The sequence below is a fragment of the Sinohyriopsis cumingii genome, chromosome 18 (assembly GCF_028554795.1).
Source record: "Sinohyriopsis cumingii isolate HCF-2022 chromosome 18, ASM2855479v2, whole genome shotgun sequence".
Lineage (NCBI taxonomy): Eukaryota > Metazoa > Mollusca > Bivalvia > Unionida > Unionidae > Sinohyriopsis > Sinohyriopsis cumingii.
The window spans coordinates 39,641,375-39,654,017 of NC_142978.1; the positions used below are offsets into that span (position 1 = coordinate 39,641,375).

The 12,643-nt window shown below is 34.5% G+C and overlaps 1 protein-coding gene across 4 annotated transcripts in view; it reads left to right on the top strand.

The window, feature by feature from the left end:
* LOC149776449 (solute carrier family 28 member 3-like) overlaps nt 1–12,643 on the top strand; it is a 51,501-nt gene that overhangs the window by 26,913 nt on the left and 11,945 nt on the right. For all 4 annotated transcript variants that reach the window (XM_089940869.1, XM_089940868.1, XM_089940867.1 and 1 more), the window contains exons 5-7: nt 2,976–3,167; nt 6,717–6,878; nt 10,045–10,170. In XM_089940869.1, coding sequence (XP_089796995.1) covers nt 2,976–3,167; nt 6,717–6,878; nt 10,045–10,170 — 480 coding nt within the window. The remainder of the gene's footprint in view (nt 1–2,975; nt 3,168–6,716; nt 6,879–10,044; nt 10,171–12,643) is intronic.

Consider the following 12,643-nt stretch of genomic DNA (forward strand, 5'->3'; position numbering starts at 1 on the left):
GAGATAACAATGTAAATTTCACCGTGTAGCGTTTACAAATTAAAACTGGAATTACTTAAAATGTTTGCTTTGAATTTGATGTGAATTTAACCTAAAACATAACCATATTCTAATGTTGAATAATTTACATAAAGAAAACATTAGATTGTATAAAATAGGCTATACTACTGGGTATATCAGCTTTGGCTTATCGTTAATTTTGGTATAGTTAGGCTTTGTTTTTAGACAGAATGTCATTTCCATGTTTACGTCTTTCCCAGAACTATGTCTTCATGGTATTGAAATCAAATACACACATTAGGTAACTGAAAAAATCTAACCCATCGCTGGGTATTAATTATCTGAACATCTAATCTTCATAGGATGTTTGTTGAATCTACTCGATGAGAACATTGGATTGACATTTTCGTGTTTTCTTACACGACATATGCAAATTCATGTACAGTCAAATCTCACTAATCCGTCGCAAACAATCGCGGATAAAAACATACAATGAACGTGGTCTTCAGATTAATGAGTTCAATTTTGAATATCATTTAATACAATCATGCATTCATTGCATCGAATAAAAATGACAGTTGGATAAATAAAATCCGGATTGTCAAAACTAGATTGCAAAATATAATACCTTTAAATTTATTGATATGACACAATAATGGGTTGGATTTAAATTGGCCAGTTGTCTCTTAGGATTCTTATTTATCTTACCCAATTTTGTCTATAATGCCTAATGACAATTATTTGCCGTTATCTAGAGCTGCGTACCTAATGAACACTTTTAATCACACATGTGGCATGCAATAAAGTTTACGTCATGGCAAAATTTTACAAAATACTAAACCGGTTTCTCGTTTGGTCAGTATTACGGCACTTAATGAAAGAAAGCCCAGTACAGACAATATTGTCTAGGAGGTAAACAACAAAGATATACAAAAAGGTGATATTCAGAATATTATCATTTGTAAAAGTTTTTACTTCTGTTTAAGTTGAAGTTAAGATATTGATTCTTATTTTAGAAACTCACAGTACGGAAATTTTCCATAAAGTTTCCAGAAATAGTAATTACTACCTTGCTTAAATTGATAGGTATATAATCTTGTTTACTTTAGGTTAGTGTATGTAGTGTATTGTGTGTTCTGAATTTTTAACGTAGCTTTAACAATTTTTCAGTCATATCGCTACGATGTCTGCACTGTGGCAGCTTATACTGAAGTCTAGCAATGGGGCATAGTGCTGCAGACATGTAGCATGATGTCCCACCCAGTCACATTATCGCCTTAACGTCCTAAGCAGAGTTATTGTTGTTATTATGTTCAGTTTTTAATTTGGGTCGATTTATTTGTTTCTAGAATTATTCACTTGACTTGCAAAGTTCTCAATAATATCTTGAACTAAAACATTACTTTGGAATTATTGTAAATTTAGACAATGATATTTTTGGATTATATTGTCGTGTTACATCAAAAGATTGCTAACACATCACCACATTCCAGGCCACTGGCACATTATCACATTTGAGACTACATGCAAATCAACACATTCAGTACTGGAATTGATTTGGAATACCACTGGAATTCAATTAGAACTTCATACAATTTGACTTGTGATAAAACATTTAGGAAGTTTTGGCATTTAATTCACAATGCTGTAAGCTGTCACTGTATTCCAGGTAAATAAATTATTTGCTTTTATATATATATATATATATATATATATATATATATATATATATATATATATATATATATATATATATATATATATATATATATATATATATATATATATATATATATGTGTGTGTGTGTGTGTGTGTGTGTGTGTGTGTGTGTGTCCAGAAAACATGGCTTTTAAAGTGTTCGTATAAAGCAATATGATTTACCAATATTGTTGGTATATCAAATTGTGATCCGACCATGGCGCAATATTACGTATATATAAGCATTCTCGCGACTGTCTGCAACTGATTCTAGATCATTGATTATTTTCCACACATTAATCGTTAGTGACGTATGAAAATAACGATAAAAAGTATTAATAATCCCCGTTTTCTAAATTAATTTACTATAGTACACATTTACTTCGCAATCCTTTATGCTGTCTGTTTCCCCCTCCCCTCGCATGCTTAACAGACAACTTCGCAGAAATGTGGACTGAGAGAGAAAAGGAATTTGGACTGAATTCAAACCTTGAAATAGAAATTGCACTAAGTAACCTACAAGAATATGGTTCGTCGTAATGATATGTGTGTACGATCTTTGAAATTTAACAACAGTGTTTATCAACGATACAAAGTTGCAAATCATGTTGACATTATACGGTGAATTTCTGGGCTACATGGTACAGATACTGTGATGCATTTAATGTTTTGTCATTGTTGTTGTTTCTTAAACATATACTTTTTAAAAATCAATTATTATTCCTTAAATATGAAACTGTCCAATGCCCCCCCCCCCTCTGGACCATCGTAGCAAGATACGAGATAAAATTTATGAAATGACGAGCGTAGAGGATTTTCATTTGTGTCATCCCATGATGTCTCTCAGCTAACTTATGAATGATGATAAACGTTAAGTCAAACCGACCAAAGGATGAGAGAGAGAGAAAATAGTAACGCTCAGTAAAATATATTTTCGTTTAACTTGGCATACATTCGAGGTATATATGATTTTGTAGGATTGACCTTGAAATTGCAAATGGTGAAAACATTTTAGTTAGGCCTTACAAGGTGCAGGTCAGTTTGTGATGGCTTCGCGGTTAGGACAGGTGAGGAATTAGGGAAAATTGGTTTATGAAAAGTTCACTTAGTCGAAGGAAACATGTTATTTTGAATAAGGACGACATCAAGTCAGGAAAGTGACTACGTACCTTGTAATATGATGCATTGTATTAGGAAGTATCTTATTTTATTTCCAGTTTTGTGTCCATCGATTTACTCATTTCTATAACGTTATTCTTTTGCCATATATTCACAGGTCCACTGGCATACCGTGTTTTGGGGCATAGCTATCCAATATATATTTGCCCTGGTTATCCTGAGGACCCAGTGGGGATATGACATTTTCAAGTGGTTAGGAGACCGTGTGACAGAGTTGCTGGAATACACTATGGCAGGTGTTACGTTCGTTTTCGGAAAGTTGTGGTTTCAGCATTTCTTCGCCTTTAAGGTAAGGCAGGATATGTTCAATAACATGTGATTGTGGTGTTGTCGCGGGGAACTTGTGGGTGTGGTGATGTCGCGGTGAACATGTGGGTGTGGTGTTGTTGCGGTGAGATGTGGGTGGTGGTGGTGGTGTTGCGTTGAGCTTGGACTGGTTAGAATTTTGGATTCAATTAGTTGGTTTGACTTAACTCAAATGGGGAAATAGTTTCTCTGACGTATAATGATAACAATAATAATAATAATAGCAATAATAATATTAACCATGATACTACTACATCTACTACTACTACTACTAGCAATAATAATCATATTAATAATGATACTACTACTACTAATAATAATAATAATAATATTAGCAATAATAATAATAATAATATTAATAATAGCAAAAATAATATTAATAACGATTCTACTACTACTAACAATATCAATAATAATAATAATGATACTACTACTACTACTACTACTACTAATAATAATAATAATAATAACAAGCAGCTCTGTTTCACTACTACATAGACGAGTTTCATTCTCAGTTTTCTTCTCTTGGTAGATTTTCAAAGAGTAAATATACAGTCATATTTTCAACTCATCGTCGTGTCTTCTTAAAAGATTCAGATTGTAGTTTCCAGTATATGCCATAATGTCTTACGGGCAAAGAGATTTTTTTAAAATCCATTTTCTATGTACATCTGGTTCGTAATACTCAGTTGTGACAATTAAAATTCTGTATTTCTTGTAGTAATGATAAATATTGGGCATATTATGAACGATAACAAAATTATTTCTTTCATAAATGACCATAATCCGAAATTCATGTTTTAAAGACTAGGGATTTGAGCATAAACTTGCTTTGATTAGATCATCGTGCTAAGTATGGCCGTTAAGAATGTATATGGGCCTGGCTTGGATTTAAACAAGGAAATTTAAAAAAGTGGCGACCTAAAGTTAAAGTCCGACTTAGTTTAATGCAGTGGTGACTAATTTAGGCCTTTTGCATTCTAAGTAAGACTAGAGTCAAAGCTGCCAGAACTCCTTGTTTTGTCGAGATTAAGAAAGGGAACAATTTGTAAATAATATTAATACTTACATATTTATAGATATCGTACAATATCTAAAACTGACAGATAACGATTAACAATGCAGTGGAGTTACAAACATTTAGGCGTTTAATCATGTCCATTAGTCTAACACTGATTTACATAGTTTAGGCCGTTAATCATGTTCTTTAGCCTGGCTTGGATTTACATAATTTAGGCATTTAATTATGTCTATTAGCCTCAAATGGATTTACACAATTTCCGCCTTTAATAATGTTCATTAGCCTGGCATGGATTTAGACAACGAAATATGGACTTAAGAAGACATACAAGTTACGTCTGACTTAAAATTGTCAGAGCAAATATCTTATATTTAAGATCCTGAAGATGGGGTATACGTTACAAGGAACTGATTCAAGCTTATTGCTTAAATAGGCAAACATCATGAAACATTTCAAAACAGGTCGTGCTAGAGGGGACGAGTCCTGTAATTCTCACGTTCTTTAGTATTAAGAACGAAGCACGACATTTATTTTTCAACTCAAGTCACATTATGACATGAGTGCAGTTTTCAGATATAAATAGAAGTTTTACATGGCGTAGAAGTCGCTTTGGAAATCATTAATGACAAAAAAAAAATTATAATATATTAAAGATACTTTCAATTAAAAAAAAACACCAAATATGAAAGCAATGAAAATGAGAACAAATCAGACAAAAGAAAAGGAATATGGAAACGACCGAAGTAAATAAGACAAAATGAAAATATCGAAAATGTAAACCAAATAATATCATAATGGTTGTTTATTTAAATTTAGATTTTAAAAGCTACTACAATGGACAAAGGTCACACTAGCTACCTCCCTAATCATAAGTATAACTTCTTGATTTAAAATAAGAAACATCGGTCAAAAGAGTGAAGGGAAAGCATTCGTAATCTTGATTTCAAATAAGAAACATCGGTCAAAAGAGTGAAGGGAAAGCATTCGTAATCTTGATTTCAAATAAGAAACATCGGTCAAAAGAGTGAAGGGAAAGCATTCGTAATCTTGATTTCAAATAAGAAACATTGGTCAAAAGAGTGAAGGGAAAGCATTCGTAATCTTGATTTCAAATAAGAAACATCGGTCAAAAGAGTGAAGGGAAAGCATTCGTAATCTTGATTTCAAATAAGAAACATTGGTCAAAAGAGTGAAGGGAAAGCATTCGTAATCTTGATTTCAAATAAGAAACATCGGTCAAAAGAGTGAAGGGAAGCATTCGTAATCTTGATTTCAAATAAGAAACATCGGTCAAAAGAGTGAAGGGAAAGCATTCGTAATCTTGATTTCAAATAAGAAACATCGGTCAAAAGAGTGAAGGGAAAGCATTCGTAATCTTGATTTCAAATAAGAAACATTGGTCAAAAGAGTGAAGGGAAAGCATTCGTAATCTTGATTTCAAATAAGAAACATCGGTCAAAAGAGTGAAGGGAAAGCATTCGTAATCTTGATTTCAAATAAGAAACATCGGTCAAAAGAGTGAAGGGAAAGCATTCGTAATCTTGATTTCAAATAAGAAACATTGGTCAAAAGAGTGAAGGGAAAGCATTCGTAATCTTGATTTCAAATAAGAAACATCGGTCAAAAGAGTGAAGGGAAAGCATTCGTAATCTTGATTACAAATAAGAAACATCGGTCAAAAGAGTGAAGGGAAAGCATTCGTAATCTTGATTTCAAATAAGAAACATCGGTCAAAAGAGTGAAGGGAAAGCATTCGTAATCTTGATTTCAAATAAGAAACATCGGTCAAAAGATTGAAGGGAAAGCATTCGTAATCTTGATTTCAAATAAGAAACATCGGTCAAAAGAGTGAAGGGAAAGCATTCGTAATCTTGATTTCAAATAAGAAACATTGGTCAAAAGAGTGAAGGGAAAGCATTCGTAATCTTGATTTCAAATAAGAAACATCGGTCAAAAGAGTGAAGGGAAAGCATTCGTAATCTTGATTTCAAATAAGAAACATTGGTCAAAAGAGTGAAGGGAAAGCATTCGTAATCTTGATTTCAAATAAGAAACATCGGTCAAAAGAGTGAAGGGAAAGCATTCGTAATCTTGATTTCAAATAAGAAACATCGGTCAAAAGAGTGAAGGGAAAGCATTCGTAATCTTGATTTCAAATAAGAAACATTGGTCAGTTTTTTTATAGAGGGAAACATACATATAATTGGAACTAGTCACGACTTTTCTTATTTGTAATGTATATATTTTTTAAATCTCATGGAAAGTATAGAATGTCCTTGAAGGCTGTTCTGGAATTGTATTCTTCATAAGGTAATTGTAATAATTTAAAACTGTTATTAGTATTAGACTAGCGAACTGCTTCTGTCATTGCCCTATATTTCAATAATTTTAAATTAGTTTGTCAATAGAAAGTTCACTTTAACCTGACAATCTCGATCTTGATTTACAAGAAAATATTACTAAGCTATTCTGACTCTGCTAGTGCATTTTCACAGTCTATCTTCTTTGTAGGTGTTGTCCATTGTTGTGTTCTTCGCCACCTTCATCAATATCATGTACTTCCTTGGTGTGATGCAGTTTCTGATCCGGCATATTGGCCGATTCCTGTCTTTTTGCATGGATACGACGCCGGCTGAATCCATAAGCGCCGCTGGGAACATTTTTCTCGGCATGGTAAGTAGACGTATTACGCTAGTTTGATCCTTGAAGATGGGGTGCGATTCTCCTGTTCTTGTCAAGGCGCAAATCAAATAAAAACAACAACTACAACATAACCCACATACTCTTAAATAATTTCTGGCATGGATTTCACCAAGGCATATTTTCTTTGTTTAAACTCAACTTTACATGTTTTGACTGAACTTATCAATTGTGTTTTATTAACGCAAAAGACGTTAGTCGTATGTGAGTTCTGGAAATTTTTGAATGCTTTAATATGCTTGATATCAATTATGGACGAGTTGGCAGGTATTACATACGATTTTGTTGGTGAATAAAAAAAAGGGAACATGGGCTCGTTTTCCCATGTATGGTGTGCCTTCGTTCGATTTTATTCATTGATGGAATCATTCTTAGCCTGTTCCACGGATTGACCGGACTAAATGAAGACTGGCAAATTCTTTCTATCCCACTATGCAAAGATTGACGAAGCTTATCACTTTATTTGAAGCTCGGCGGACCCTATCTTCTGATGTGCCATTCGTCTATTAAGTATATTGTTTTGTATATTTGATTTAATTTATATTTTATTTAACTTAATAGTTTGTAAGTTTTTTTTAAAATTATTTTTAATTTCAGTATATGTCAAAATAATGTAATTTTGTTTACTAGAATTTGATAGTTTCCAGGAATTAGTTTGACCTTAGAGTTAAATCGTAAAGACCGAACGTTGTATCTTATGCTGACCTAGTTCCCGACCTTAATTCAGAAATCACTGAGGCAAGTACAGAATGTTTTATTATTATTTTATTCGTATATTAAATTGCTTGGTTTTTGTCAAGTTCATACTAGGACTACGTGCTTTTAGACGTAAATACTTCTCGAAAAGTCTGAAGAGTTGACCCTCATCCGGGAATCTGTTTTGCATTTAAAGTTGCTGTATAACCTTTGTTTATATAGATATATATATATATATATATATATATATATATATATATATATATATATATATATATATATATATATATATATATATATATATATATATATATATAGATATTTCTCAGTTGGGGCTTTTGCTTTGCACTGGAAAGTGTGTGTCTGTGACCAGTTTGGGAATTACGTTTTAAATTTTATTCGTTTTACTGGGATTCTAAAAGATTAGTTCTTTTTCCTGGGAATATTTGAATGCTCATACAGAATTATTGGACAAAGACAATTATTTAAATTTTATTCTGAAATTCAAACACTGGAATATTATTGACTGTGGAATAAAAAAAGAACTGTAGACGATACAACACAATTCTGACTACAGTATACGGGACTCGAACTTGAATTCATTAGAACATTTCATTATTAGAACTTCTAAAATTTAATTGGTGGATTAATCTTGGATTATTTTTGGATTTGATTCTTAAAACCGCAAGTTCATATTTTTTTATTTGTACAGTGTATTTCCAGGGAAATAAATTCTTTGTTACATTTTTTGAAGCATGTTGTTTTCATTCTTTCTTTTGTTATTGTTTATTCGAGCCTAAACACGTAACGTAAGAATATGTTTTCTCACAAGAGGGGGCCCCGAGTGGTCGAGTGGTCTAAAGCGCTCTCCGTTACGAATCACTGCCATCTCACCTCTGTCTGCGTGGGTTCTAGTCTCGGATTCGGCCAATGTGGGTATGTGAGAAAGCTTACCAGTAGCTTCTCGTGGGTCGGTGGTTCTTCCCGGGATTTTCCCGGGTTCTTCCTCCACCATTAATACTGGCCACCATGCATAGCCTATCGTGTGCTGAAAAATGGCGTTAAGCCCCACAACAACAATAATTCTCATAATTTGTTGAGTTACACTATAACACACTGGAAAAAAAAGAAATAAAATGCATTCCTAAACGTACAAATAAACCTAATAATACAGTAGGCGTTTCTAATGACTGAAGGCTAAGGTTACTGTGAGATAGAAAATGGAAAGATTGTTTGCGAGATAACTTTAGTATTGCTGCAAATCAGCTTTACTAAATTTCGTGGGTTATCTGCCCTTATAATTAGAAAGAATCCTATGGATTTAAGTGAGGTCAACGTCCCTATGACGCGATTAGAACTTATTAGAGGACTCCAGAGCGTGCTCGATTTTAGATTTTCGTTTTTAGTTTTGGGGCATCAGAGTGCTTTTTTCCTGTTTTCTTTTCTTTAAGTACATTAGGCATGAATCATCACATTTGCTACAGTGCTCTAATGTATTTAGCACACACATATATGGGATGCAATGGATATTATTTTAGCTACACGTACTCTAATGTATTTAGCACACACAGATCTGTGATGTAATGTATATTATTTTAACTACACGTACTCTAATGAATTTAGTACACACATATATGGGATGTAATGTTTATTATTTTAACTACACGTACTCTAATGTATTTAGCACACCCAGATCTGGGATGTAATGTATATTATTTTAACTACACGTACTCTAATGTATTTAGCTCACACAGATCTGGGATGTAATGTATTTTATTTTAGCTACACGTACTCAAATGTATTTAGCACACACAGATCTGGGATGTAATGTTTATTATTTTAACTACACGTACTCTAATGTATTTAGCACACCCAGATCTGGGATGTAATGTATATTATTTTAACTACACGTACTCTAATGTATTTAGCACACACAGATCTGGGATGTAATTTATTTTATTTTTGTTACGTTTGATCTAAAGTATTTAGCACACAAAATCTGGAATCTAATCTATTTTGTTTTAGCTGCGTTTGTTCTAACGTATTAGCACAGAAAGATTTGCATGTGCGTCGCAAAACAATATAGATAGGGGTACAGTGGCGCATGTGTGATTTTTAAGTGGACCAGGACTTATGGATTGGGGGACCTGGGAAACGAGTGCGTTGGCCATCAGGTCTATGTACTCGTATTGTTCGAATCAATATGTTGCAACAATGGCAATCCCAATAGAACCGTTTTCAATGTTGGATACTCTTCGGATTAGGTTGGCATTTGTTTGAATGACGTCTGTAAATTCGTTATCGAATTTTCAAATTTTTTAATATTAAAAAACATTGCTTTATAACTTACTATAGCCGTTGATTCTGTATTGATTTGTATTTTTCGTTATAAATTCTTGGACATTCAATATTATTATTATTATTATTATTATTATTATTATAGATCGAAGCCCCTTTGATGATTCGACCATTTCTAGCGGATATGACGAAATCAGAATTACATGCCGTCATGACCGGTGGGTTTGCAAGCATCGCTGGCAGTGTGTTGGGGGCATACATCGGCTTTGGGGTAAATGTCTACAAAAAAAATGAACCGAGTAGTAGTATTCGTAATCTGTAATTTTTAGCGAAGTCTTAGCACATATTTTATCAATGACTTTTGTCATTAACTTAAAATGCAAATTAGTCCGTACAATGTTTTTATTGCCATTTAAAAAGCATACAATTTATTTCAATCTTCCAAGTTAGATTGATATATTTTTCTTTTCAAATTAGACATTCATCAAAACTTGAAATTAATTTCTCTCTTCAGCGTAAGCTAATACTCTGTGCTTGTGAAACTGATCTGATAAGATATTGAAATATATCAATGGGGAAAAAATTATACCGCAACAGTGTCGATATCACTTCTGGAAATACTTTCTTCTCCTATTAAGGCCATATTTCTGTCATTTTGTATTTACAAATTTAGGCCTATGTATTCTTCTCCTCTCTCTCTCTCTCTCTCTCTCTCTCTCTCTCTCTCTCGACCGCTCCGGTGGCCTAGTGGCGCAGGTCGTGGGTTCGAACCCCGGCCGAGTCATACCAAAGACTTCTAAAAACAAATGGTACTAACCGCTGCCTCGCTTGGCGCTCAACATTAATCAAGATGGTCGCTATCGCTTAACCGGCTTAAAGCAGCTGTTCCGTTTTTTAGTGCCATTTTCATGATATTTGTGCTTGTTGCCTGTCTTCATTTATGTTATTGTGTTCATTCTGTATTGGCTGTTCAATTCGTATATGTTTCTTCGTCTCCTTGTTTTGGAAATGAGAACAATTAGACTGTTTCTAAGCTGTTTTGCTCCACTGTTGTTTTTTTTTTAACAAACTGCCATCACGTGATACTCGCCAGTAAACTTGTTTATGCTGTGATGGACCCTCATTAATTGCTTTAAATGACCACTTCTTGGCTCTCCACACTACATTGTGCTCTAGACTAAACGAACTGGGACTACATTCATCATTACCTAAGTGTAAACAGAGGCGAAAAAAGAAACGTTGTTTCAAAGCTGGCCGGCGTAGAACAGGAAGAATTCCAGTTATCTTCCTTATTTCGGTTCAAAAATTAAAAAAAACTTTCGACCGTTAATTTAGATAACCTAATTCAAATCCCTATTAATTTGTCAACCTTTGTGTCAACTATCCAAGAGACACCTCTGCGTATTGCATTATTCAATGCCCATTCAGTAGGACCACAGGAAAAGTGCGCAGAAATAGTTAATTTTATCAACGAACAGAATATTGAAGTATTTTTTCTGACAGCAACATGGCTAAAAACATCAGGCGATGAGCCCAAGTGCGCGGATCTAACACCCTCTGGTTACTCCATCAAGTCGTTCTCCCGTAAGTCTCGCGGAGGTGGAATTGCTGTCATCACAAAGAACTCCATGATCAAACGTCTAAACCACACAACAACATTCAGTTTCGACCACACATCGTTTGAACTAGTCCAAACCACACTCGCACTGGAGCAAAGGTCAGTCCATTTTTTCTGCCTATACCGCCCGCCTCCTAGGAGAAAAAACAAACTGGCTGAATCTCTCTTTTTGGAGCAGTTTCCGAATCTCCTGGAGTATGGAAATTCGATAGGCGGCAACCTGATTATTCTTGGAGATTTCAACTTTCACTTTGACTGTCCCGGAAACCCAAACACATCAAAACTCATAGATTCCATTAATGTTTTCAACCTCAAACAGTCAGTTAACCAACCCACCCATAAACATGGTCACATTTTAGACTGGATTCTTCATAGATCTGATGATAACATTCTACCGTTCTCTGTGGTATCCCATGACCTTGCATCAGATCACCTCTTCCTTATATGCCATCTTGACGCATCAGTCCCTAACCCTCCACCTTTATCTGCTACTAAGGGAAACCTCCGTATGATAAATAGAACCAAACTAATGCACGACATCCAAGCAAACCTCACAACTTGCTTATCTCCTGCTGCAGAACAACTCCATAACTGCATGCGTTCATTGCTCGACAAACATACCCCATCTACCAAGTGCAGAGTATCAATTCAGAAGTGTTCTCCATGGTATAGCAGTGTTAGGGACCAGCTTCGCACTGCTAAAAGAGACCGCCGTAAAGCTGAGAGGCTTTGGCTTTCCACCAGACTCACTATTCATAAGCAAATTTATGAAGCCGCTAAGAAGAATGTCACAAATATAGTCCATGCAGCGAAATCAGCCCACTACACTACTAAGATCATGGAAAGTTCCAGCTGCAAAGAGCTCTTCGAGATTACTAACAAGCTAATGTCAAGGAACAAATCTACACCACTTCCAACTACCTTCTCTCCAGTCGACCTTCCGGACATGTTTGCAAATTTCTTCCGTGACAAAGTACAAACCATTAGAGATAAGCTTGACACCACAATTTCATTTGACTCGTCGTCACCGTACAGTTGGGATACAGAATTTGAGCGGCAACCATTAGCAGCATTTGAACCGTCTCAATCTATTTCGTACGTACAATCCTGATGAAGAGTGCACCAA